This window comes from Patagioenas fasciata, chromosome 27, assembly GCF_037038585.1.
Source record: "Patagioenas fasciata isolate bPatFas1 chromosome 27, bPatFas1.hap1, whole genome shotgun sequence".
NCBI classification, from domain to species: domain Eukaryota; kingdom Metazoa; phylum Chordata; class Aves; order Columbiformes; family Columbidae; genus Patagioenas; species Patagioenas fasciata.
Window position 1 is genome coordinate 3971821 of NC_092546.1, and position 26751 is coordinate 3998571.

Below are 26751 nucleotides of genomic sequence, written 5' to 3' on the forward strand. Positions count from 1 at the left end.
CGCAGCACCGGCACCTGGTTCAGTGTTTAACCCACGGGTGACAGGGTGGCACACACTCCCACCCAGCCCAGGCCTCGGAGGCTGAGCGTTGCTGCTCACCACTCCCGGGTTGTCTCACAGGTTACGAAGAGGTGATCCAGATTCCCAAAGGCTCCGTCCACATCGACATCCGGGAGTTGAACCTCTCCATCAACTACCTCGGTGAGCTGGGGCTGGGGGACGCTGAAATCCCAGCCAGACGCCCCTTGGGCTGCCACTTCCCTGCAATTAATAGGGCGTGGGAAAGGCTCAGCATGGAAAACCTCCCAGGGCAGCAGAGGATGGGCTCGGGCGTCCTGGGCTGGGGACAGAGGGAGGCAGCAGGACAGCGTGTCCCAGTGTGGCACACACAGTCCCCATCTCGCTGCGCTCCCTGTTCAGCAGCGTAACCCTGAGCAAACCCCACACCCCGTCGTTCCTGGCACTGTCTGCGCCTCCTTGGCATTCCCCCCTCCGCCAGCATGTTGGGCTGGGGATTAAAAATAGACCTGCTCACATTTTCCTTGGGTTTAATTTTCCAGCCAGACTCTGGCTGGTTTTTACAACAGGCTTTTTTTTTGCTTTCCCCTTGTCTTCTCTTTTTGTCCTCCAAGCGATGGGCAGCGGGGTGGGGGGGTGGGCCGGGGTGCTCACTCCTGGCTGGCACCAGTGGGAGGTCACAATGGGGCTCTCCTGGGTTTGGGGATGCCGATGTCCCTCCCTGCCCAGCCCAGGAATACTGGGGACTCCTTGTGTCCATCCAGACTGGATTTCTGTACGCTGGAGGCACAGCCCAAGCTCGTGTCTCTATCGACTGCTGACACCAGTCTCTTGCACTCCAGGTTCTGTCTCAATGGGAGGGGAGGGAGCATCCTCCATCCTCAGCAGTACAAAGCATCCTCAGTGCAGCTCTGGGTGCCAGCGCGGTGTTGGTGGCGGAGCGCAGGGAGGGAGAGCGTGGGAATGCAAGCAGGAGCGAACGAGCCGATCCCCCTCTAGTGACTCGCTCGGGCAACCACAGCCAGGCTCCCGGGGACCAGCCTCCTCCAGCAGCCCCAGCAGCCAAGACCCAGTTTGCACAGGTGCAGTTGAGCCTGGCTTTATGGCCACAGCTCATCACACTGCCAGGTGTCCCCAGCACCACCCGGGCAGCTGGCTGAGCTCCCCGCAGCACTGTCCTTCCACAGTGCGGTGACAGGCAGGCTGAGACAAGATGATGGGTACATTAGTCCCACCTCTGCTAGTGACTTCCTGCGTGACCTCACCCAGGCACCTACTTTATTTCCTATCTATTCCACCCCTATAAAATGAGGCCAATGGTATTTACCTAGAGCTCTGAGCCTGGTCGATGTGAAGCACCCGGCCAGAGCTGGATGCATTCAGCCTTTCTGCTAACACTTGCTCCCCTCTCCTTGCAGCGCTGAGAGGGGAGAGCAGCAACTATTACATCAATGGGAAGCTCTCCATCGACCCCCCGCGGCGCTTCGACATCGCAGGCACCACTTTCCACTACAGGAGATCCCCAGACGAGCCTGAGTCCCTGGAGGCCTTGGGACCCACCAACATCACCCTCTTTGTCATGGTTGGTAACGTGGTTCCTTCATACCCTCACCTGGTCTGGGCTAAAGAGACCTTGCCGTGACTACATGGGAATTGAGTTCCTCAGCCCCTGTCCTTGCTGTCTGGGGTAAAGGGGCACAGACATCAGAGGTAAATTGGCATAAATTCTCAGGTCTCCCACCTTAACCTGCCAGGCTTTGGAATGATTCAATTTTTAAGTGCATAGGAGCACTTGTCCCTTTCATGGCTGCACCACTGTCATCACTGGTGGCTGCCACATCAATGCTGGAAGGGACTGGAAAGGGAAGGTGGGGAGATTTCAGCTGCCCTGGACTTTAGCGAGCACAAAGAGGTCGTAGGATGCCATCTGGATGGTCACAACCCTGCTGGGCTTGGGTGGCACTGACATCTCGGTGGTGCCTTTCTCCACAGGTGCTTGTGCGGACAGAGCTACAGGGGATCCGGTACAAGTTCAACGCACCCATCGGCAGGGACGCCTCCAACCAATATTCCTGGCACTACAGCCCGTGGACCAAATGCTCGGTGCTGTGTGCAGGGGGTGAGCTTTGACCCTGTGTTGGTGTGGGGGACACATGTCTGCACCCCTGTGACTCCTCTCTTTCCCCCTCGCCTCTTCTTCTCGGCAGGCAGCCAGATCCAATCTGTGGTGTGCAAGAAACTTTCCGACGGCTCAGCTGTCTCCAACCATTTCTGTAGCCCTGAAACCAAAATGCCAGAGCGGCAGAGGCCGTGCAACACCGAGCCGTGCCCCCCCGCGTGAGTACCATGCCTTGGAGCAGATCAAGGGACTGTGAGTGGAAAAGCCAGTGTGGAGGAGGGTGAAATTCACCCTTTTCTGCCATTCCCAAGTCAGAGTCCCCTGCTGCAGTCCCCAGGGGTGACGCTGCCCACCTGGAGCAGCTCTACTGGAGAGGGGGGACAGTGTTTTCCTCTGTGTCCCCTCACGAGCACAATACAGCACGCAAGCTGCACGGCCCAAGTGCGTCACTGTGGGGAAGAGCAGCGGTGATGCAGCAGCAGCAATCTCCCTGCATCACAATGCTCCGTGTATGAGGCTGCACCATGCCCCAGCACGGCGTGCTGGCCAATGGTGCCAATGCATGTCCTCCCTGCACTGCTCTGCTGCTTGCAGAAAGCAGCTGTCCCTGTCTGGTCCCTCAAATATTGTCCTAGCCCTTCCCTGGCTGGTCCTTGCCCTTCTCTTGAAGGGATAAGGGAGATGTGGGGGAGCTCTGTGGTTCAACCAGAGCTGCCTGGGAGGCTGTGGCCAGCATAGGACTAGAGCTCTGTACAGGCATCTGGGGACAAGTGTGGACACCCGTGCCCCTCACAAGCTTTGCCATTTTCCCTGTCTGCAGCTGGGTGATTGGGAACTGGTCTGACTGCAGCCGAAGCTGCAACGAAGGTGTCCGCACACGCAGCGTCTTCTGCAAGCGTAAGATCTCTGCCACCGAGGAGAAGACTTTGGATGATGCTTCTTGCACCCATCCACGGCCAAAGATGCTTGAGCCTTGCAATAACCAGACGTGCCCTCCAGAGTGGGTCGCCCTGGACTGGTCTGAAGTAAGTGCTTAACGTCACCCTCACCTCTCTGTTGGCACTGGTCCTTAGAACAGTGTCACTCACTAGGCCAGAGCATCGCTGGTGGCTGCTGGCCATGGGGAACAGAACATGGGAAATGGTCTTGTAGCTCAGAGACAAGCAAGGCTCTGGGGAGACCTTATTGTGGCCTTTCTGGACTTAAAAAGGGGGCAATCAGAAAGATGGGGACGGACTTTTGAGCAGGGCCTGTTGTGATAGGACAAGGGGTGGTGGTTTTAAACTAAAGGAGGAAGATTCAGGCTGGACATAAGGAAGGAATTGTTGGCCTTGAGGGTGGTGAGAGCCTGGCCCAGGTTGGCCAGAGAGGTGGTGGCTGAACCATCCCTGGAGACATCCCAGGCCAGGCTGGACGGGGCTCTGAGCAACCTGAGCTGGTGAAGATGTCCCTGTCATGGCAGGGGTGGCACTGGGGGAGCTGGGAAGGTCCCTCCAACCCAAACCATCTGTGATTCTATAAGGTGGGAGCACCCATGGGAAGCACCAGTGCTGCTTCTCCCTGCTCTGTGCAGTACACCCTGACCATGCCTGTCCTCTCTCTGCAGTGCACCCCAAGCTGTGGGCCGGGTTTCCGCCACCGCATCGTCCTCTGCAAGAGCGGTGACCACAGTGCGACGCTGCCCACCTCCCAGTGCTACGAAGGCTCCAAACCCCCGACCAGTATGAGGTGCAACCTGCGGCGCTGCCCCCCACCACGCTGGGTGACCGGCGAGTGGGGAGAGGTAGGGACAATCCTTTCCATGGGGTTATTGAAGGAGAAGACTCGGCTACTCCAGCCCCTCAAATCCTGGTGCACATGAGGCTCTTACCTGCCAGCAGAACCTGATGTGTGGGGCAGCAGGACGGTGCAGGATGGGGAGCAGGGCAGTGGGAGCACTGGGCCAGCTGCCACAGCCCCGCCTGGCAGTGGGGTGACACTGACAGTTGTCCCTGCTGCTGAGTGACACTGGGGTGCAGGAGGCCTGGGAAAGACGGTGATTTAGGGCTGGATGGAGAGACCATCGTTGAGTCCTGGAAGTTTGAAGCAACTTTTTGGGAAGTGGGGCCATAGCACTCAGCCAGGCCCCTGAGGTCCCTGCGGGTGAGGGAAGGGACGGTGGCATCCAGCACCCTTTGCACCTCCTTAGACCCAGCCTTGGCCTCTCCCCCCATGTTATGAAAGCCGTGGTGGCCGCTGCAGCTCCCTACGGTGCTGTTTCCCACAGTGTTCTGCACAATGTGGCCTTGGCCAGCAAAGAAGGTCCGTCCAGTGCCTGGCTCACACCGGGCAGCCGTCCAGCGACTGCATGGAGTCCCTGCAGCCCCCCAGCATGCAGCAGTGCGAGACCAAGTGCGAATCGGGACCCACAGATAACCCTGAAGGTGAGGGGGATGGGGGGGCTTCCAACCCAAACCATTCTGTGATTCTATGGTCTTGCTGCTTCCTGGCACACAGCCCCAGGCCCTCGGGGTGCACGAGGAGCTTGCAGAGGGCTGGTTAAAGGTCCCCCTGGGACTCCTTGCCCCCAGGGCAGCTGTAACTCTCCTTCCTTCTGTTGCCCATCCAGAGTGCAAGGATGTGAACAAGGTGGCCTACTGCCCGCTCGTCCTGAAGTTCAAGTTCTGCAGCCGGACCTACTTCCGACAGATGTGCTGTAAAACATGCCAGGGGCACTAGGGACACAGCGTGACCCCCATGGGAAAACTGGAAGGCAAAAGCTCCGCCGGAGGGAGAGAGGGCTGCCGAGCCGTGCTCTCCCTCTCCGCCCCGGGAACCTCCCCTGGGTCCAACACAGACACTGGTCGCGCTTCCCGTGGGAGCCGGCGTCACCCAAACCCGTCCCCCAAAGCCATGCACCCTTCGCCCCGAGCTTCACAATGCAGGTTCCCAGTTAAACCACTGCCAGCCGCTGCAGACACCGCCACGGCCCAGTGCGACAGGAGCCGGCCGATGGAGAGGGAGAAGCTGGGCAGAGCGCGGCAGCAGGGACATTACTTGAAATTCTGACGTTGTTATTTATTAGTAGCGGACCCAGGTCCTGCAGGCGCCGACGGCCACCGAAGCGGCACCGCTCGTCCCGCTCCTGCCTCATCCGCTTGTGCACCCGTGTCCCCAGGGCACCGTGGTCCATGTGGGGTGTCCCCAGGGAGGCTGAACACACCGGGAGCTGCTGCTGTTCCCTCGAGGACCCCAGGGGAGACAGGGAGGAGGTTTGAGGTGCCACGGGTGACAAGTGTGGCTTGTGGCTTCTGGGCAATGGATGAAGATGAACTGCTGTGGGGTGTGGGGCTGGAATGGGAATTTTTGTTTCCTTGGTTTGCATCCTGTCACCTTGGGACGTGCAGCCAGGGACAGAGAGCAGGTCACTCAGTGAGCAGAGCGGTGACACCAGTTTAACTGGGAGAGGGGGTTATTTACACTCTCTTAACAACCAACTTTGATTTGGGGTCTCCCCCCTATTTATCCTTAAAGCCCTTGTCACTATTATGACCATTTTTTGTTCCAGAAACAGGTTGAAGCCTGAGCCAAGGTCAGGGCTGAGCCATGCTCGGGTTTGCAGTCAGTTAATGGGCATCAAGACGTGTCGGGCTGCAGGGAGCAGAGCAAAGGAGGATGCAGGACGAGAACTGTCTCGGTCACAGTGTCCCCACTGCCGAGCTGTGACTTGGGCCCCATCTGCCTGGTCCTGGCAGGGCCACCCCCAGTGAACACCTCAGCCTCCGTGGCTGCTTTGCCTCCAAAGGTGCTTTACATCCAAAGGTGCTTTTGCCTCCAAAAGGTGCTTTTGCCTCCGAAAGGTGCTTTGTCTCCAAAGGCAGCCTCGTCATGTGCCACTGTGGGCTCGGTGCCGGTCCCAGTGCCACCCGCTCCTCTGCCCTCAGGAAACCTCCAGCGGGGGGAAAGAACCGGCTTGAAATTCCTCCAGGTCACCTCCGGACCAACGCACGTTTTCTCCACAGGCCACTGAATATCCAGTCTACAAAGCATGTGCTTTTTGTTATCGGTATTGTTATGGTGATGATGATTTTCAGGCCTTTCTGCATCACAAAGATGGGAAATGGTGTCCAAAGCCATGTTCTGCCCCTGTGGGGTCAGGTAGGGAGGTGGACAGCCCTCTTTCCCCAGAGCAAACCCCTCTGCCCTGCCAGCCCTCGTGTTCCTCGACCATCTGGATGTTTTCCCCGCTCCTCAGCCGATCACAGCTTCTCTGGTGCTCAGCAAATCCCGTTTGGCTGTCGAGCGGGGCCCTTCATTTGTCTTCCTTCCTGGTGCCATGCTCCTTTTTGACATTTTGGTGAAGGGAGGGGGGGGTGTTTTCACCTTTTTATATAGATATATATATAATGAAAAATGTTTAACATACTAACTCTGAGGAGGAGCGACGTAACGGCATGATTTATAATAAAGGAGTAGCTACGATCCTGGGCACAGCTTCTGCTCCCAGTCTTGTTTCTCAACCAGGAGGCCCCGCACCGCGATGCTCCTGGTGCTGAGGCTGCAGGGGGTTTGGGCAGTGATGCTCCTGGTGCTGAGGCTGCAGGGGGTTTGGGCAGTGATGCTCCTGGTGCTGAGGCTGCAGGGGGTTTGGGCAGTGATGCTCCTGGTGCTGAGGCTGCAGGGGGTTTGGGGAGCGATGCTCCTGGTGCTGAGGCTGCAGGGGGTTTGGGCAGTGATGCTCCTGGTGCTGAGGCTGCAGGGGGTTTGGGCAGCGATGCTCCTGGTGCTGAGGCTGCAGGGGGTTTGGGCAGCGACGCTCCTGGTGCTGAGGCTGCAGGGGGTTTGGGCAGCGACGCTCCTGGTGCTGAGCCTGCAGGGGGTTTGGGCAGCGACGCTCCTGGTGCTGAGGCTGCAGGGGGTTTGGGCAGCGACGCTCCTGGTGCTGAGGCTGCAGGGGGTTTGGGCAGCGACGCTCCTGGTGCTGAGGCTGCAGGGGGTTTGGGCAGCGACGCTCCTGGTGCTGAGGCTGCAGGGGGTTTGGGCAGCGACGCTCCTGGTGCTGAGGCTGCAGGGGGTTTGGGCAGCGACGCTCCTGGTGCTGAGGCTGCAGGGGGTTTGGGCAGCGATGCTCCTGGTGCTGAGGCTGCAGGGGGTTTGGGCAGCGATGCTCCTGGTGCTGAGGCTGCAGGGGGTTTGGGCAGCGATGCTCCTGGTGCTGAGGCTGCAGGGGGTTTGGGCAGCGATGCTCCTGGTGCTGAGGCTGCAGGGGGTTTGGGCAGCGATGCTCCTGGTGCTGAGGCTGCAGGGGGTTTGGGCAGTGATGCTCCTGGTGCTGAGGCTGCAGGGGGTTTGGGCAGTGACGCTCCTGGTGCTGAGGCTGCAGGGGGTTTGGGGAGCGACGCTCCTGGTGCTGAGGCTGCAGGGGGTTTGGGCAGCGATGCTCCTGGTGCTGAGGCTGCAGGGGGTTTGGGCAGTGATGCTCCTGGTGCTGAGGCTGCAGGGGGTTTGGGCAGTGATGCTCCTGGTGCTGAGGCTGCAGGGGGTTTGGGCAGTGATGCTCCTGGTGCTGAGGCTGCAGGGGGTTTGGGGAGCGATGCTCCTGGTGCTGAGGCTGCAGGGGGTTTGGGCAGCGATGCTCCTGGTGCTGAGGCTGCAGGGGGTTTGGGCAGTGATGCTCCTGGTGCTGAGGCTGCAGGGGGTTTGGGGAGCGACGCTCCTGGTGCTGAGGCTGCAGGGGGTTTGGGCAGCAGGGCAGGGTTTTTCCTGCAGCCACAGTGACCAGAGCAGGTTGGAGATGCGCAGATCCACCCAGAGCTGCTGCACAACATGTAGGAAGTGGCTTCTCCTTGGCAGACCCCCAGGGCACACAGACCCCGCATTGGTAAGGCTGGTTTGGGATGTTAGGAAGGGGTTGGTTTGAAGAACTGCAATGAACTGAAACAAGCGCTGATGCTTCCCTGCACAATTTCAGGTTGGCTGGAAGTTTATCATTCCCGTAGTCATGGTTTTGTAGCCCTCAGACACATGGTGTGAATTTTGGGGTTGTCTTATGCACGGACAGCAGTTGGACTCGATGATCCTTGCAGGTCCTTTCCAACTCAGGACATTCTGTGATTTGGAGGCCAAGGCTAGAACAGGTTTATTGGAGGAGAGCTCTCAGGAATGCTCTGATCCTTTGTCTTCTGCAAACTCTGCTGATGAGACACGTGCCCAGCACAGGGTGTGTGCTCACCGAGGATGGTTTCTGTAGTGTGACCTCCTGGCGCTGCCCGTCCGCCTGCACGCTGCAAAGAGCAGGGGAGACACCCCATGAATATCTGGGGGAAGATGGGCAGTGCAGGGTGGGAAGAGTCCAAGGAGGACTTGAAGCTCCACCACGTTTGAAGGGGGATGGATGGATGGGTGGATGGGTGGATTGCTGGCTGCACTACAACCTTGGCTTCCCACCTGCAGTATCGTACCTGACTGCTACTGAGGAGCTTGGCCGATAGAGCCTTGGATGGGGCCAGACCCTCCCAGCACGACGAGCCCCCTTCTTCAAGCACAGCCTGGGCTCAGCACTGCGGTACCCGATGCGCTCTGTTGGAAGTGGTTCCACCTCCATGGCTTCCTCCTGCTCTTCCATAGGTTTCATCGCTGTGGGCTCTGTGCCATCCTCTGTGGTTTTTAACTGAAAACTCAAGAGTTTCCACAGGTCTTCTACGATTTGGCATCGCTTGTAGTCGCCCTGAGCCTCCATGGGGCAGCTTTGTTGGGCCGCAGAAGACAGCGATCGCTGCCTGGGGCTTCACTGCTCCGTCCTGCTCCGACTGCCAGTGCTGCAGATGCAAACACTGGCATGGTGGCCAGGGCCACCTGCCTTTTTATGGGGCGGGGGGACAATGGGCAGCGAGGAGGTGGTTTGTGACATCAGGAGGACATTGTGATGGCACGTGGGTGCCTGTGGCTGTCGGGTGCTTGGTCTGAGAGAGGGAAGAGCAGGTTGCCCATGGCTGAAGGGCCCTGAGCCCCTGCCCAGTCCCACCACGGGGGGTCCCACTCACCCCACACCTGCTTTGGGGAGGAACCGCTGCTCTGGTCAACAGAAGCTGAAGCCGCCACCAGCTCTAACATGACCGGTTTTCTTCCCTTCCAGCCTGCTGGTGGGCTGTCCCAAGCCTGGCATTTCCGGAATGTGCCATACATTCCAGAATGTGCCATAACTTCTAGAATTTGCCGTAAATTCCAGATCAGGCCCCACTGATTGGCAATATCCTCTCTCCTCCAGCCCTGGCGCTGGTGGAAGGCTGCGTGCTCCTTCCAGCACCCTCTGCTCTGCAATGCAGAGGCTGATATATAGGAAAAAGAACAGTGGCTCTGGGATCTCTGTGTGTAAAGCAGCCACGTGCTGTCCCCACATGGCGTCACACCTTTCCCTTACCTCTGGGTCTTCCACCCTCTCTGGTCCCCAAGGTGTCCTGCCAGGGCAAGGGGGCTGGATGGTCACCCCCCATCCCGGTCACTGTCCCACGTGTCACCAGGATGGGCAGGGGAGAGCGCAGCACTGGGGTGGGCTGTGCAGGAGCTGAGCTGGTGAAGATGTCCCTGCTCATGGCAGGGGTGACACTGGGAAGGTCCCTTCAACACAAACAGTCTGTGGTTCCATGAAGATGGGTCCACGTGCACAGGGTTTGCAGGAGCTCCGGCTCTGCAGTCACGGTGGGGACACCACGGCAACCAAGAGCATCTTGCTCCTGAAACCACCTTAAAGCAGAGCAGCCCCAGCACTGACTGGCTGCTCCTGGAGGGGGTCACATCAAAGCGTCACCTCAGGGCGGGGGGATTGTTTTGTGGAGTTTCTGGGCATCCCTGCAGTCTCTGCCCAGCATCCCCTGCTCCCCCAGCTCAGTGACACCGTGTGCCGCAAAGGTGGGGTCACCCTGGGCGGGGCCATGCCAAGGCCCCCCCGCAGCACAGAGCCACCCTCATCCTCCCCACCCCCAGTTTGGCACAAAATGAGGAAGTGGGAGGAGGAAAGAAAAAAAAAATCAGTTGCAATTTGTAGTCAGAAACACAAAGTGCCTGGGGATGGCCCCGAGCCCTCGGTGACAGGAGCCCCGTGTGCCCTGTGCGCGGGAGGGACGCAGGGACACCATGGTGAGTGCACGGGGTCCCTCGCTGGGCTCCCCCCACCCCAGCCCCCTCGGGCACCCTGGGGTGTCACCCTCTCCTCCTGCCCCCTTGGGGCTGGGTCAGCCCTGTCCTCTCCTGCACCCATCGTGGTCCTTTGCTGCTTTCTGGGAGGTGCCAGGAACCCCTCCAGTGTCCCCACTGGAGAGGGGATGATGCTGCCTGGGGCTGGGGACAGGGAGCGGAGCTGGGGCTGAGGCAGCGGTGGGGAGCAGCCAGGGATGGGTGCTGGGTGCTGGGCACAGGGTTGGTGCCCCTGGGAGCACTGACCTGAGCAGGACAGAGGGCACCAGATGGTGAAGACGGGCCGACACAAAGCGGTTTTGATTTTGCTGTCACCAGTGCGGTACCCGCAGGAGAGAGAAGCCTTGTGTTCCTCTTGGCCCAACTTCCCACCAGTGCTTCTGGTTTCAATGCTTGTGGTGCAGGCAGAGCATGGTGCTGGTGCAGGGTGCAGGCAGAGCGTGTTGCAGGATGCAGGCAAAGCATGGTGCTGGTGCAGGGTGCAGGTAGAGCATGGTGCCAGGGGCTGCCAGGGGCAGCTGTACCCCCCAGTCTGGCTCTAAGCTGGGAGGAACCTTCTGGGTGTTGGTGCCCAAGGTCAGGCCTTGCACGCAGGGCACATGCAGGGAACAGGGGCCATAGGCAGAGCACGGTGCAGCAGTCAGAGCTGCAGGTTGGTCTGGAGGCAGAAGAGGAAGAGAAGAGCTCTCAAAATGAGGCAGATGCTCAGGCATGGAGAGTCTGCACAGTGTGGCCACAACCACGTCCTGCAGCCCACGGCTCTGCTCCCTCTGCATTCGGGGGGTGACACTGTCCCCAGACATTTCCGCCCGGCCAGGAAGGGGACGGTGGCCAGGCTGACACGGAACCTTCTCCACCCCGCAGTTGTGGTTGTCACCTCCAAGAGGCTGCTCAGACGCTGTCTTCTGCAAGACACTGTCCCCTTCACACCACCACAACAGACACAATGATGTTTTGTGGCTTCACGACGGGCTGGGGAGCTGTGCGGCCATGAGCTCCCAGCTCCGGGTCAGACCCCTGCCCAGAATGCTGTGGAAGTGCCCCATCCCCAGACGCTGCCAGTCCCCAGGAGCCAGGGGACGGTGACAGCGATGCAACACCCTGTGCTGCTCTTCTTGAGGCTTCCTGTGGTTTTAAGGTGTTGGCTCCTCTGGGCTTGCCCTATCTTGAAATGAAAGGTGCCACCTTGGGCTGCGTCCGCTCCCCGCTCACAGGGTTTTTTGGTGGTCAGACCTGAGCTTTGAAGAAAAACAGATGATGTTTTGCGATCAGCGCCACAGGGCCGCTCCCTCCCTGCCTCAGCCATCCTGTGTGCATCCGCAAGCCCAGGGAGGGGCAGCGGGGATGGTCCCCGTCCCGCAGCTGGGGATCCTGATGAGATCGTGCATGGGGACACCAGCAGAGCAAAGTCCCTGGTGCAAAGTGGCTGCAAATTGCACCTGCGAGCCCAGGCCAAGGGCTGCCAAAAGCTGCTCCCTTCTTGGCACGAGGATGAAATGGCCTCATGTAGACATTTGGTCCAGGCTACCCATTAGTCCCCTTCCCTGGGGACACTTTGGCCGGGGACAAAGGAGGGACCTGAGGAACCGCTGCCCAAACCTCAGAAAACAAACCCAGTTTGTGCCACCGCTGCCCCTCAAGGGCTCACTGGGTGCTGAGCACAGGCCACGTCACAGATTCAAGGAGCACCACTCCTCTCCATCCTCCCCACGAGGCTTTTCCCCAGCTTAGCGAGTCCTGACCCTGCAAACCCCCTGTGCCACCTCTGAGGAAAACCCGGCAGACTTCGTGTTCCCAGAACCCCGGGGGAAACAACCGCGGCCCTGCAGATATCGGGGACAAACCTTCATTTAAAGCGAGCTGGTGCTTTCCTTGCTGCTGTGCTGCACCAGGTGCCCTGGCCAGGAAAGCACCGACCCTGCACCTGGAGGAAGAGGAGGTGTCGTGAAGGCACACGCTGCTGACAGCTCGGAGTGTGACTGCAGGAGAAACTCCAGCTCAAAAGCGACAAGCTTAAAATACAGGAAATGCTCATATTCGCCTTTTTGGTGCCAGAATCAGCCACTCGAGCCCAGGGTGGCTGTGCCAGGGGATGATGGAGTTAGGGGATGGGAAACCAAAGTGTGGGACCCCTGGCCCGCTCCACGTGAAGCAGGAGGTTGTGGCCAGGTTGGGTTGGAGCTGGGAGGCTCCTGGGGTCACTGCCAGTCCCTGTGTGACAGTGGAGTGACCTGGAGTGAGTGATTGAGCCCATCTATGCTTTCCCAGGTGTCCTTTCTAGGGGCTTGTTAGGATGGAGGGGAGGAAGAGGAGGGGAAGGGCAAGAAAAGAGCCCATAAGCAACAAACAGGAGGAAGAGCAGAAGCTCCCGGTGCAGTTTCAGGCTGCATGAGCAGCCCCAACCCCCTTGGGCCCCCTGAGCTGACCCAGGTCCCTGTGTCCCAAGGGAAGGCGATGGGACAACAAACCCAAAAGCCCCTCTGCCAGCTCTGGGGTGTTGAGTTGCAGTTGGGAGGGAAATGGGTGCTTTTTTGGGTTGCAAAGCCCGGCAGCCCAGCCGGGCGGAGCAGTGCAATGCTGCCCAACCCCTCCAGGATGGTCCCTTTGTCCCCATCGCGATGGTGCTGGGTTGTGCGGAGCATCCGAGGATGGGTGCTGGGCGACGCGGGCAGCCCATGAAAATCAGAGGCAGATGAGAAAGTGCGAAAGCATCGAGGTCTGGAGGCCTGAAACCTTGAGAGCCAGCAGGAAAATGAAGCAAAAGGGGAAGAGAAGAAAAGGGAAATGGAAAGAGTAAGAGGCTGGGGGCGATGGGGGGGAGGAGAAGTGAAATCGGTGCCGGGAGCACTGAGGGGAAAGCAGAACCGGTGATATGGGCACAGAAACACCGTGGGCAGGTCCAGGTGGGACGTCCCCTCCCGGCACCACGTCGGGGATGCACGGGCACCATGGCTGTGTTTCCTCTGCAGCATCGATGACAATGGGCCGTTGAGCAGTTTTCTGTTTTGGACAGTGAAATCTTACCCCCCACCCAAGGGTTGGTTTTAGCACCACAAGGGCTTAAATCACAGCCCAGTTTTCCTGCTGCCCCATGGCCCCAGAGGACAAAGCTGGTAGGCAGGTGGAAAGTGGGTGCTGGTGTCTCCCTGGGCAGGTTGGAAAGGGTGACAAGGACACAGGCACACCCCTGCCCCAGTGCAAAGGGGACACCCCCACCAGCTGCAATTTTTGGCCTTCTCTTGGGTTATTTTTGCTGCCCCTTTGACTCATCAGCAAAGCCTGTGCAGTAATTGCTTCATTAGCCCTTCATTACCTCCAGAAGGAGCAGGAGTGATGTTATAAAGACACCCACAGGCCCTATGCTTCTCTCTAGGGTGCCAGATCTGCAGGGAGGCAGAATCTGGCCAGAGAGATGGGACAAGTCTGGGTGCAGCGCAGCTGAGATTTGGAGCTTTGCAAATTCCCAGTGTGGCCAAAACACCCATCTTTGCACCAGCTGAAGGTGCCAGTTTGAAGCCACAGCTGGACTGGGAGTCAGTTATAACGACCGGGCTGGACATGAGGAAGGAATTGTTGGCCCTGAGGGTGGTGAGAGCCTGGCCCAGGTTGGGCAGAGAGGTGGTGGATGAACCATCCCTGGAGACATCCCAGGCCAGGCTGGACGGGGCTCTGAGCACCCTGAGCTGGTGAAGATGTCCCTGTCATGGCAGGGGGGGCACTGGGGGAGCTGGGAAGGTCCCTCCAACCCAAACTGTTTTGTGATTCTGTGATTCTACCAGCAGCTTGGGGGTGGCTGGGTCTGGATCCAGGCCTGTGGCCCCGGGGCAGTGGCTGTGACCCTCTCCCCACAGGGCAGCAAGGAACGCTTCCACTGGCAGAGCCACAATGTCAAGCAGAGTGGGGTGGACGACATGGTCCTGCTCTCCAAGATCTCCGAGGAGGCCATCGTGGAGAACCTCAAGAAGCGTTTTATGGATGATTACATCTTTGTATCCTTCCCGGGGCAGCGGGACGAGGACAGGCAGCGGCAGGGCTTTGCTCCAAGGCTTTGCCAGGGCATGGGTCAAACCGGGGCTGTCCCAGTGCCGCTGCGAGCGGCTGTGGTTTCCCTGAAGATGCGGCTCTGTCCTTACAAGGTGAAGCTCTGTCCCGGGCTGGTGGTGACGTGGCCATCCTCCCCACTCTTTTGGCAGCCGTGGGGCTTTAAGTGTGTTTAGGGGTTGGCTTTTTTTTTTTTATTTGAGGAAAGAAATACCCCACATGGCCTCTTCCTTTTTCTATGTTCTTTGTGCTGCTGTGCGCAGAGCCCGTGTGGCCGTGACTCAGCGCCCCACGCTTCTGCATTTCCCAGAAAAGCCCCTCTCTTCCTGCCCTCCGGCTGCTCTTCCCCCTCCCCTGCTGCCAGGTGGGCCAAGAGCAGGACACGGAGCATTCGGGGTCACCCCACGAACCCCACTCTGGCCCCAACCTCCAGCTTCGCCCGGGGCACTGGGGGCTCATCCCCATCTGCTGCTGCAGCATTTCTAGGCACAATTCCCCACTTTTCCATCCTGGGTAACCTGGGGAGGCTGCAGGTGGGACTGAGGAAGGCAGGAGCCAGCAGTTCCCCCCTCTCCGTGCCTCAGTTTCCCTGCTTGTACAATGGAGATGGAACTCGGATGAGCGTGAGCAGCTGAGTGGAGGGTGAATGCTGGGAGGCTGGGGGATGCTGGAAATGATGCTTTTGGAGCTGATCTGCAGCCAGATTAAGGCAGCACAACGCCGGGGAGCTGCAGGGATGCTCCTGCTGTGCCCTGCACTGGCCATGGTGCAGGGGGCACCCTGGGGACAACTCGCAGCAGCAGCTCTGTCTGCACCCGAGCTGGAAACCCTCACAATATCCCTGGTGCAGCTTCCAGGCAGAGGCAGGGACCCCCCCAACACCTTCTTGCTGTTGTTGCCGCTGGCATCACCTCCCAACACAACAGTCGGGGCAGGAAGGAACAACAGGACATGGCAAAGGACATGTGGACCTTAACCTGCTGCTCAGACCTACATCGGGCCGGTGCTCATCTCCGTCAACCCCTTCAAGCAGATGCCGTACTTCACCGACCGGGAGATTGAGCTGTACCAGGGGGCGGTGAGGATGCTGTGGGACATTCAGGGGATTGGCAAGGGGTTTATTTGGTTTAATTTGGTACAAAATACCTGGGGGGTGTCCCATGAGTGCCCCCATCCTCCCTTTGGGTGCTGTAGAAGTTGGTGCTTCCCAAACACATTGATGGAGAGTCAGTAACGAGAGTCTGGAGCAAATCCACATTCCTGGGAAATTCTGCTTATAAAAACACACCAAAGCAACCCAAACATGGGAAAACTCAGGCCGAGCGAGCAGCTCTGCCACAAGGAGCTTCCCGAGGAGGGGGTGGGGGTTGAGGAAAACCATCTGATGCACTGCTGATTACCTCGTGTTTGTGGCAAGAGATTAATTCCCCATCCCTGCTGGGTGCCAGCGCCTTGTGCAATGTGTAGGCAGGGTTGAGGGGACTTGCGGGGGAGGTTCAGGCTTGGTCACTGATGGCTGCTCTGTGCTCAGTGCTGTTGTTCTTGTCCCCTGTTTAGGCTCAGTATGAAAATCCCCCCCATATCTACGCCCTGACCGATAATATGTACCGCAACATGCTGATCGATGGGGAGAACCAGTGCGTCATCATCAGGTAGGGGGTACGTGGGTGCAGCTGGGGGCCCCCTGATACCAGTCACACTTTGTGCCCACACCCTGGGGTCATGCCAGCTAAACACAGTGGTAAGAGGTGGCTGAAGCCCAGTGATGGGCCCCAGGGAACCCAGAACACGGGAGTCCATGGAGGGACCCCGGCGTCCTGGGCCATGAGCACCAGACGGGGCTGCGGCTGGGATGTCCCAGGCAGGGCCCAAGCCTTGTGCAACACGTCTTTTCCGGTTGAGTGTTGCAAGGGAAATCATCAGGATGTGGGGCAAGGGCAGAGACTTCCCCTCAAGGCTCCTAAATCTCCCTCCTCCCCTCCAAAATCCAGCAGCAAGAATTACAACAGCTCCCAGGGCAGCTGCTCACCCAGCCTTGCTCCAGCCCCACTTATCATAGAATTGCAGAATAGTTTGGGTTGGAAGGGACCCTAGAGATCATCTTGTGCCACCCCTGCCATGAGCAGGGACATCTTCACCAGCCCAGGTTGCTCAGAGCCCCGTCCAGCCTGGCCTGGGATGTCTCCAGGGATGGTTCATCCACCACCTCTCTGGCCAACTTGGGCCAGGCTCTCACCACCCTCATTGTTCTGTCCCAGAGCATCCCCAGAGCACCGGGGCAGCCCTGTCCCCAGCATTAGCACTGCCACACATTGAGGGTGCACAGCAGGAGAGTGGCCACAACCCCCATCACCCACTGTCACCCCCTGGCTCTAATCTGGCACTCTGGTGCACTCAGGGACAGGTGCTGTCTCACAACTCTGCTTTAACATTTGTACAGCGGAGAAAGCGGGGCCGGGAAAACAGTGGCAGCCAAATACATCATGGGCTACATCTCCAAAGTGTCCGGGGGTGGCGAGAAAGTGCAGGTACAGCTGCTCCCCATGCTGCCATCATGCATCGCTTTGCCTCCCAACCCAACCGCTCCCTCATCTGATGGTGGCTCCAGGGCTGGGGACACACAAAGCCCCTGGTTTGTCCCCAGCCTGAAGGCAGAGCTGCTGCAGTGGGGTGCAGGTGTGTGCCCCCACCTGCTCAGCTCCTTCCCCTCTTCTGCCCCCAGCACGTGAAGGACATCATCCTGCAGTCCAACCCGCTGCTGGAAGCCTTCGGGAATGCCAAAACCGTCCGCAACAACAACTCCAGCCGCTTCGTAAGTCACCGGGGCAGGTGCAGAGGGTTGACGTTGCAGCTGGGATCCATCCCAGCAAAGCTCCTGGTATGGTGGGATAAAAGGGAGAGAATGTGGGGGGCGAGGGGTCCCCCGGCTGCGGCTCTGAGCAGCCGCTGTGCCGGGGCAGGGGAAGTACTTTGAGATCCAGTTCAGCCGGGGCGGCGAGCCCGATGGCGGGAAGATCTCCAACTTTCTGCTGGAGAAGTCACGGGTGGTGAGCCAGAACGAGTGCGAGAGGAATTTCCACATCTACTACCAGGTATGGCGGGGGGGACACAGAGCCAGCCGAGCTGCTGCAGGGGCCGGGTGACGCAGCCCCTGTTTCTGTCCCAGCTCATCGAAGGGGCGTCCCAAGAGCAGCGGCAGAACTTGGGGATCATGAGCCCGGATTATTACTACTACCTGAACCAGTCGGACACATACCAGGTGGAGGGCACAGATGACCGTAGCGACTTCCATGAGACCATGGTGAGTGCCCTAGAGGGGGAGTCCCCAAAGGAAGGGTATAAAAGAGAGATTGAGCGGGGGCTGATGGGGTCCCTGTGTCCCCAGAACGCCATGCAGGTTGTCGGCATCCGGGGTGAGGACCAGCAGCTGGTGCTGCAGATCGTGGCAGGGATCCTACACCTGGGCAACATCAGCTTTCGTGAGGAAGGCAACTACGCTCGGGTGGAAAATGCTGACTGTGAGTAGCCAGCTCCCCCTGCTGCAGGGGGGCCAAGTGGAGACACCCACAGAGACCTTTGGCAATGAATCGCCAACTCCCCATAACACAAATCCCCTGGCAGAGGAGATAGGGAGCACTGGCATCTTCCCCATATTAGACATGGGGAAACTGGGGTAGCAAGCAAATGGCACAACCACAGAATCATTTTGGCTGGAAGAGACACTCGAGATCATTGAGTCCACCCATAACCCACCCCTGGCACTGCCCCATGTCCTGAGAACCTCATGTCTGTTTGTCCAACCCTCCAGGGATGGTGACTCCAGCACTGCCCTGGGCAGCCTGTTCCAATGCCCCACAGCCCTTTGGGGAAGAAATTGTTTCCCAGACCCTCTGGTTTCCTCTGGTCCTGGTGGTTGTTACTTAGGAGAAGCAAGGGAATTAGCAAGGGGACAGATGTCAGGAGTCGCTTGCTGTGATTTAGCAGAGGAAAGGATCACATCCCACATCCCCAGCTGCTGCACCACTGCTGTCCTTTGCAGTGGGACAGGACTGGGGTGTCCGGCAGTGGCTGTGGGCAGCATGACAGGGGTGTACAGGGAGCGGGGTGCCCTGACCATCCCCCCTTTCGCCCAGCCCTGGCCTTCCCTGCCTACCTGCTGGGCATCGACCAGGGCCGCCTCAACGAGAAGGTCACCAGCAGGAAAATGGACAGCAAGTGGGGCGGCCGCTCCGAGTCCATCACCGTTACCCTCAACGTGGAGCAGGCGGCTTACACCCGGGACGCCCTGGCCAAGGGGCTCTACGCCCGCGTCTTCGACTTCCTCGTGGAGGTGCGTGGTCCCAGGGGATGGGCTGAGCGTGGCTGTGGCGTGGAGGGGATGCTCACCATCCGCTCCTGGCCCCACCACCATACACCCCAGTGAAGGGGGCTCATCCCATCTCTCCCTGCAGTCTATCAACCGGGCAATGCAGAAGCCGTATGAGGAGTACAGCATCGGGGTGCTGGACATCTATGGCTTCGAAATATTCCAGGTACAGAATCACAGAATGGTTTGGGTTGGAAGGGACCTTCCAAGTTCATCCAGTGCAAACCCTGCCATGAGCAGGGGCATCTTCACCTGATTTAGCCCCATCTACTTTTTTCATCTTCTGCCCTTTTGCAGAAAAATGGCTTTGAGCAATTCTGCATTAACTTTGTGAATGAGAAGCTGCAGCAGATCTTCATAGAGCTGACCCTGAAGGCAGAGCAGGTACAGAGGGGACTGGGTTATGGGGGGACGGCACCAGCACCCCAGTTCCTGCACCCCACCACCAGCTGGTCCCAGTGCTGCTCTGGAGAAGGGTGGCTGTGGGGCGTCTCCCCAGCTCTCCCTGTGCTTCCCCAGGAGGAATACGTGCAGGAGGGGATCAAGTGGACCCAGATCCAGTACTTCAACAACAAGGTGGTGTGCGACCTGATAGAGAACAAGCTGGTGAGTGGCGTCCTCTCCCCTGGGGTGCTCACTTGGGGAGCCAAGACACCCAGGGAGGGGGGTGTTGGATGGGCTGGGTGCTTCTGGGGACAGGTGGCATTAGTTGGTCCTACCAGGGAGCATCCCTGGGAGAGCAGCAGCTCTGTGTCCTAAGCTGTGGTTCAGCATGAAGCAACTTTGATCAGTGCAGGGCACTTGAGCACAGCCAGGTGCAAGATTGAGCCTTTTAACACACACAGCGTCACTGTCCCTCCCCCAGAACCCCCCTGGGATCATGAGTGTCCTGGACGACGTCTGTGCCACCATGCACGCCACCGGCGAGGGGGCAGACCAGACCCTGCTGCAGAAGCTGCAGGCGGCCGTGGGCACCCACGAGCACTTCAACAGCTGGAGCTCGGGCTTCATCATCCACCACTATGCAGGCAAGGTGCGGCACCCCACACCCAGATCCTGCACCCCACGGCGCTGAGCTGAACATGAGCCAGCGTGCACCCAGGTGGCCAAGAGGCCACTGGTATTCTGGCTTGTATGACAATAGTGTGGCCAGCAGGCCCAGGGCGGTGATCATCCCTGTGCTGGGCACTGGGGAGGCCAAATCTCAAATCCTGGTGACAGTTTTTGGCCCTCTATGCCAATAAAGCCCTTGAGGTGCTGGAGCGAGTTGAGAGAAGGGAACGGAGCTGGGGAAGGGGCTGGAGCACCAAGTGTGATGGAAACGGCTGAGGGACCTGGGGGGGTTCACTTGGAGAACAGGAGGCTTAGATTGAATATTGGGAACAATTTCTTCCCCAAAGGGCTGTGGGGCATTGGAACAGGCTGCCCAGGGCAGTGCTGGAGTCACCATCCCTGGAGGGTTGGACAGACGGACATGAGGTTCTCAGGACATGGGGCAGTGCCGGGGGTGGGGGAACGGTTGGACTCTATTATCTTAAGAGTCTCTTCCAACTAAAATGATTCTTTGATTCTGTGATTCCTGCCCGCAGGTCTCCTATGATGTGAACGGCTTCTGTGAGCGCAACCGGGATGTGCTCTTCACCGACTTGATCGAGCTCATGCAGAGCAGCGAATAGTGAGTCCTGGCAGCACCACAGTCCTGGGGGCCACCCCAAAAGGGCTGGGGCAGAGGGCAACATCCTCAACATCCAGAACATAAAGCTTTGCTGGTCCTGCCTCTGCTGGAGCCACAGCTCAGGGTGCTGAGCATCCCGCATCACCCTGTGGGTACCAGCAGCATCCCCCCATTGAGTGCAGCAGCACCCAGGGGTACAGGGCTGGGAAAGGGGTGTGCTCACCAGCACACATCTGCTCGGCCTGGGGACAGTGCAGGATTTCCCAGCAGCAGCAAGCAGAGCTGGAGCTGGTTCCAGCTCAGCACCTGCTGAGCCTGAGGAGCTTGGCGGCTCTCACCCAGGGACTGTCACCTGCTTTTCAGCGGTTTCATCCGGATGCTTTTCCCAGAAAAACTTGATTCTGACAAAAAGGGACGACCGACCACTGCAGGCTCCAAAATCAAGGTACGTCCCGGAGGCTGTGGGACAGTAGCTGCCTCTGAGGCAGTAACAGGGTGATGGGCTCCCACCAATGCCTTTAACGCTACAGAGGTCGATCCTTGCAACAGAAACAGGCAAATGACCTGGTGAACACGCTAATGAAGTGCACACCACACTACATCCGCTGCATCAAGCCCAACGAGACCAAGAAACCCCGGGACTGGGAGGAGAGCAGGTAACAGGCGCCTCGTGATGTATTGGGGAGACGAAGGAGCCCAGGGAGCAGGACCCAGCGATGGGGATGCAGCCAAGACCAGTTTTCATCCCAAAGCTGCACCTCTGGGCTGGTCCCTCTGTGGCCAAAGGCACTGAGCATGTCCCCCACCCACCTGCCATCCCCTGCTGTGTCCCTCCCGGCTCCGCAGGGTGAAGCACCAAGTCGAGTACCTGGGGCTGAAGGAGAACATCCGAGTGCGCCGGGCAGGTTTCGCCTACCGCCGACTCTTCCACAAATTCCTGCAACGGTGAGAGACCACCGGGATGGGGGTTTGGGGGTCCCCGCAGCGTGGCCATGACTCACGTCCCCTCTCCTGGCAGCTATGCCATCCTCACCCCTGAGACGTGGCCGTCCTGGCGTGGGGATGAGCGGCAAGGGGTGCAGCACTTGTTGCGCTCCGTCAACATGGACCCGGACCAGTACCAGATGGGTCGGAGCAAGGTGTTTGTCAAGAACCCCGAATCGGTAGGTGAGAAAGCTCTGCCCCTCATCCCACAACCCACCGTCCCTGGGGGTGCTGCACACACTGGGCATCACTGTAGTGAGACCCCCTGCAGTGCTGGTCCAGCTCGGGGTCCTCAGCACAGGACACACATGGAGCTGCTGGAGAGGGGCCAGAGGAGCCCCAGGAATGACCCGAGGCTGGAACAGCTCTGCTGGGGACAGGCTGAGAGAGTTGGGGTGTTCAGGTGGAGAAGAGAAGCTCTGGGGAGACCTTACTTTTGGACTTAAAAGGGAAAGATGGGGACAGACTTTTGAGCAGGGCCTGTTGTGATAGGACAAGGGGTGATGGTTTTAAACTAAGGAGGGACATTCAGGCTGGACATGAGGAAGGAATTGTTGGCCCTGAGGGTGGTGAGAGCCTGGCCCAGGTTGGCCAGAGAGGTGGTGGATGAACCATCCCTGGAGACATCCCAGGTCAGGCTGGACGGGGCTCTGAGCAACCTGAGCTGGTGAAGATGTCCCTGTCATGGCAGGGGGGGCACTGGGGCAGCTGGGAAGGTCCCTTCAACACAAAGCATCTGTGATTCTGTGACAAGTGATGCAGCACAGGGGCTGGGGGCCCCCTGGCTCATCACCCCGTGTACCCCCACAGCTTTTCCTCCTTGAAGAGATGCGGGAGCGGAAATTCGACGGCTTTGCCCGGGTGATCCAGAAGGCCTGGCGCCGGCACGTCGCCATCCGGAAATACGAGCAGATGCGAGAGGAGGGTAAAGATGGGGACACCGGCACCCAGACACCTCTTTTAGAGTGCCCTTCACTGGGGACAGCCCCGCTAGCAGAGCAGCAGCCAGCTCCGAATTGTGACACTAACAAGGACAGTACAGTGAGCTGCCCAGGGTCATTTCCTACATCGCAAAGGAGGGTGCGGACTTCTTGCTCCTATTTCCAGCCCTGGGAGGAGCTGTAGGACAGAAACTGGAACCTCTTGCTGTCTCACTCCTCATTTAATTGCCTGTACGGAGATGGAGAGGAGCAGCTGAGAGTCAGCATTTGCCAAGGGATGGGAAAGGCTGGTGGTCACTGCCTGACCCCATCACTGGCTTTTTCACACCCTCCCAAGCATGCAGTGAAAAATCAATGGGAAAAACACACCAGCTGGGTCCCTCCCTCCCACAGCACAAGTTTTTTGAGGGCAATTAGTGGGTTTCAAAGCCAACCAAGCTCGAGCAGCTCAGATTCTTCCTGTGGCATAAAACAAGTCCCGCTTCTTGCTGCCACGGTCCCCATGGAGCCCACAGTTGGTTTGGGAGGGCAGGAGGGACCAAGGGCTGAGACACTGGCGCAGAGCCCTGTCCCATCAGCATCTCCTCGGGTTCCCACACAGCCTCCAACATCCTCTACAACTTCAAAGAGCGGAGGAGGAACAGCATCAACAGGAATTTCGTGGGCGATTACCTGGGCATGGAGGAGCGGCCGGAGCTGCGCCAGTTCCTGGCCAAGCGGGAGCGGATCGACTTCGCCGACTCCGTCACTAAGTATGACCGGAGGTTTAAGGTACGATGGGCTTGGGACAGGCCAGGCTGTGGCTAATGGTGGCTGCCCTTGGGTGGGGTGTGTGTAGGGGACTTGTGCCCCGCTGCGGACAGCCCTGCACCACTGTTTCCCCCCTTTCCCAGCCCATCAAGCGGGACTTCATCCTCACCCCCAAGTGCTTCTACGTGATCGGGCGGGAGAAGGTGAAGAAAGGTCCGGAGAAGGGGCAGATCAAGGAGGTGCTCAAGAAGAAGGTGGAGCTGCAGGCGGTGAGCGGCGTCTCGCTGAGGTGCGTCCCTTAGCATGGGCTTCACCCACCAGCTCCACCGGCATCTCCATCCCCCAGTGCCCCCAGCCCCTCACCCGCAAAGGCAGCCAGGCACCGAGCCATGGGGAGGGGGCTCCCCACAGATGGAGCTTTGGATGCCAGGGAGGTTTCCAGCTCAATCGCCCTAAAAGTTGCTTGGGGTGGACCTGGTTCCCCCAGGGTATCGCAGCTCCACCCTGGCACCGGTTGGCACCAGCTTTGTCCCCCATTGACACCCCCATGCCGGGGTTGCTCCCCCAGCACCAGGCAGGATGATTTCTTCATCCTTCACGAGAGCGATGCCGACAGTTTTTTGGAGTCCATCTTCAAGACGGAGCTGATCAGCCTGTTGTGTAAACGCTATGAGGAGCTCACCCACAGCAAGTTGTGCCTCTCCTTCAAGGACACGTAAGGACGGAGAACGGGAGAGGTGGCAAAGCAGGACAAGGTCCTGTCCCTGTGGCCTCACAACCCCTCTCTCCCCAGACTACAGTTTCGGGTGAAGAAGGAGGGCTGGGGCGGTGGCGGCACCCGCAATGTCACCTTCGTCAGAGGACAGGGCGACGTGGCTGTCCTCAAAGCTGGAGGCAAAACCCTTACAGTCAGCATTGGGGATGGGCTCCCCAGGAATGCCAGTGAGTGCCGGGATGCCTGGGGGTGGCAGTGGTGGGGACAGGAGCACTGGGGCCACAGGACACAGCAGGAGGCCTGGGGACATTGGGGCGAGCCAGCGTGTCCCCCAGCCCTGCGGGGTTTGTGTTTCACCCAGGAGGGACCCAGTTCTGCTCGGGTGATTGGGCAGCATGGGGTGTTTTGGGGAAAAAGGGGAGCTCAGTGCAAACTGTGGGGAGCTTGGCTCTGAGGACCTGCACTTAACTGGGGGCTCACGTCCCCCCCAGAGCCCACGAGGAAAGGAGCAACGCAGAGCAGAGGTGGCAGCAGGTGTCCAGCACCCTCCCGAAATGTCCCACCAGCACCCAGAGGTGAGAAGGGCAGTGCCAAGGGGGGGTCCGGGGAAGAGTGGACCCCAGGCTGGATCCAGCCAGTGCTGCGCTCCCAGGGGGGTGCAAGCTGAGCCTGGGCCCCCTGTAATGCACCATCCCCGGTGTGTGGGGGGGTCTTCCAGGCACCTGCAGGAATGGGGCACCCCAGTTCCCACGCGGCAATGGCCAGGCCCAGCGTGACACCTACACGGCGCCCCAGAAGCAGGCGCGGGGGCCACCGGCTGCAGCTCTGCCCCCTCGAAACACCGGCCGCCAGCCCAAAATGAGACCCCCGTCTGAGCAGAACATGGATTTCCTCAATGTGCCTGACCAGGGGGTGGCCGGGTAGGTCCTGTACCCACATCCCCCCAGCCCCATCCTCCCCTACCACCACCATCAGCCCCAGGAGATGCTTTTTCCCCTGCGAGCAGCTCAGCTGCCTGACCCAGCAACAGCCCCACCAGCTCTGGGCAACCTGAACAGCATCTCCCAGGCTTTAGCACACCCCAATTCTCCCAGTCCAGGCACTGGGGGGGTTCAGCTGGAGAACAGGAGCTGAGGGGAGACCTTCTGATCTCTAACTGCCTGAAAGGAGCTTGGAGCCAGGGGGGGTCGGGCTCTGCTCCCCAGGAACAAGCGCCAGGAGCAGAGGAAACGGCCTCAAGTTGCACCAGGCGAGGTTGAGGTTGGATGTGGGGAACAATTTCTTCCCCAAAGGGCTGTGGGGCATTGGAACAGGCTGCCCAGGGCAGTGCTGGAGTCACCATCCCTGGAGGGTTGGACAGACGGACATGAGGTTCTCAGGACACGGGGCAGTGCCGGGGGTGGGGAATGGTTGGACTCGATGATTTTGAGGGGCTTTTCCAATCAAAATGATTCTATGATTCTGTGACCCACCCGAGCTGCAGGCACAGAGCACCCCCTTGGCAGGGCACAGCAGGATGGACGGAGGGTGCAGTGCATCCTGCTCCCCCCTGTCCCCGCTGTGGACACATTTCCCCCGTGCCCGCAGCATGCAGCGCCGGCGCAGCCTGAGCCAGCGCCCGCCCCCGGCCGGGCGCCCCAAGCCGCAGCCCAAGGTGACGGTGCCGCGCTGCCAGGCCCTGTACCAGTACATCGGGCAGGATGTGGACGAGCTCAGCTTCAACGTTGGAGACGTCATTGACATCCTGCTGGAAGGTGCCACTGGGACCCTGCCCCGCTCCTCCCCGCCGTGCCCCACGGCAGCACCACACCTCACCAAGGTCTTTTTTTTCCCCCCTTTCCCAGATATCTCCGGCTGGTGGAAAGGCCGGCTGCACGGCAAGGAAGGGCTTTTTCCTGGGAACTATGTGCAGAAGATCTGAGCAGCCACATGGCAAAGACGGGATCACCATCCTCCCACCCCATCTCTACCGAGGCTGTGCTGAAGGGGCTGGTCGTGGCTCCATGGCCATTCTCCACCAACACTGGCACTGCGCAAGCGCTTCTTCGCATGCCCCCTGGCCCGGGCTGTGCCAGTGGCAGCCACCGAATCTCGCAGCTGCTTTAGCTGGTGGGCTCCGCGCAGCAAGGACCGGCTCTTTGCTGCTTCTTCATACTCCGGGAGTGGAACTGCTTTGGTGATTCTGGGGTATAAATAGAATTATTGTTAATAATTACGGTAAATAATCAGACTCAGCAAATCTGAGGAGGTTGTTTGGGGGGGCACTGAGTCCATCCGGGGGTTGTTCCGGGCGGTTTGCAGCAGGGAGAAGGACGGACGGTGCTGATATGTCGCGCTCATCCCTGCACGGCTCCCGCTCCCCCTGACGGGTCCTGCGCCGGAGGAAGTGACGCCAGCCGCTCCGGTGCAGCCCTTCCTCAGCCTCGGCCCCAGCCCTCCTCTTCCTCCCACAGCCCCACTGGGGCTGCCCCCCAGCAGCACAGCCCCTGCCCCAGAGATGGGGGGCACAGAGGGATTCAGGCGATCCTGTGTCCTCCGTGGTGGAACGCAGCAGGAGGCTGTTGGGATGTGAAGCACTCCAATGGTGGTCGGGCCTCCCCATCACGGGTTTTTACAAGCCCCGTGATCCTTGGAGTGATATTTTTTTCCTGTAAACCACAGGTTTTTAAGAGTCCTTGCACTGCAGAGCTTTGTGGAGAGGAACAGAGCCTCTGTTTCCATTGCAATGAAAAAGAAACAGCTCTGGGGATTTATGAAACTCCTTTCTGCACCTTCTGTGGGGCTGGAGGGGGGTGGGCAGCACCCCAGCCCTGCTGGCAGGTGGGCGCTGGGCCAGGTTGGGCACTCACTGGGATGCTCCGGGAGACTCGGGGTGCACTGAGGGTCCTGGGAGGCTCCAAGGGGGTTTGGGCTGCTCTTTGGGGTGTGGATGATCTGATGTGCCCGCGATGCTCCAAGGACTCTGGGGTG

At 59.3% G+C, this 26751-nt stretch overlaps 2 protein-coding genes across 6 annotated transcripts in view; both read left to right on the forward strand.

Annotated features, from left to right (window-relative positions):
• ADAMTS10 (ADAM metallopeptidase with thrombospondin type 1 motif 10) overlaps positions 1-6610 on the forward strand; it is a 43265-nt gene extending 36655 nt beyond the window's left edge. For 3 of the 4 annotated variants that reach the window (XM_071799777.1, XM_065858413.2, XM_071799776.1), the window contains 8 exons: positions 121-201; positions 1437-1600; positions 2011-2137; positions 2226-2355; positions 2958-3162; positions 3744-3920; positions 4404-4560; positions 4746-6610. In XM_071799777.1, the coding sequence (XP_071655878.1) occupies positions 121-201; positions 1437-1600; positions 2011-2137; positions 2226-2355; positions 2958-3162; positions 3744-3920; positions 4404-4560; positions 4746-4855 (1151 nt within the window). In that variant the 3' untranslated portion in view covers positions 4856-6610. The remainder of the gene's footprint in view (positions 1-120; positions 202-1436; positions 1601-2010; positions 2138-2225; positions 2356-2957; positions 3163-3743; positions 3921-4403; positions 4561-4745) is intronic. The other variant, XM_071799778.1, reaches the window with a different exon arrangement.
• A 1170-nt stretch (positions 6611-7780) lies between these two features.
• Positions 7781-26011, forward strand: MYO1F (myosin IF). 2 transcript variants are annotated; one of them, XM_071799618.1, is made up of 28 exons: positions 7781-7997; positions 14161-14298; positions 15339-15428; positions 15908-16002; positions 16791-16878; positions 17073-17162; positions 17311-17442; positions 17517-17651; positions 17736-17868; positions 18484-18680; positions 18802-18882; positions 19014-19100; positions 19236-19322; positions 19582-19749; positions 20306-20391; positions 20755-20836; positions 20941-21047; positions 21238-21336; positions 21410-21554; positions 22186-22300; positions 22918-23087; positions 23210-23355; positions 23635-23781; positions 23860-24008; positions 24273-24356; positions 24500-24701; positions 25369-25535; positions 25626-26011. In XM_071799618.1, exons 1-28 carry the CDS (start codon positions 7788-7790, stop codon positions 25700-25702), a joined length of 3507 nt encoding a protein of 1168 aa, XP_071655719.1. In that variant the 5' UTR covers positions 7781-7787; the 3' UTR covers positions 25703-26011. The 2 variants fall into 2 exon arrangements, with proteins under 2 accessions (XP_071655719.1, XP_065714319.2); XM_065858247.2 differs by lacking the exon at positions 7781-7997 and adding an exon at positions 10167-10252.
• The last annotated feature ends 740 nt before the right edge of the window (positions 26012-26751 follow it).

Excerpts from the sequence above, each read along its gene's own strand:
- MYO1F (XM_071799618.1), top strand. The coding sequence starts at position 7,788 with ATGCTCCTGGTGCTGAGGCTGCAGGGGGTTTGGGGAGCGACGCTCCTG. Across the intron at positions 7,998-14,160 it reads GGCACACAGACCCCGCATTG|GGCAGCAAGGAACGCTTCCA; the intron begins GTAAGGCTGGTT and ends CTCTCCCCACAG. Across the intron at positions 23,088-23,209 it reads AGTATGACCGGAGGTTTAAG|CCCATCAAGCGGGACTTCAT; the intron begins GTACGATGGGCT and ends CCCCTTTCCCAG.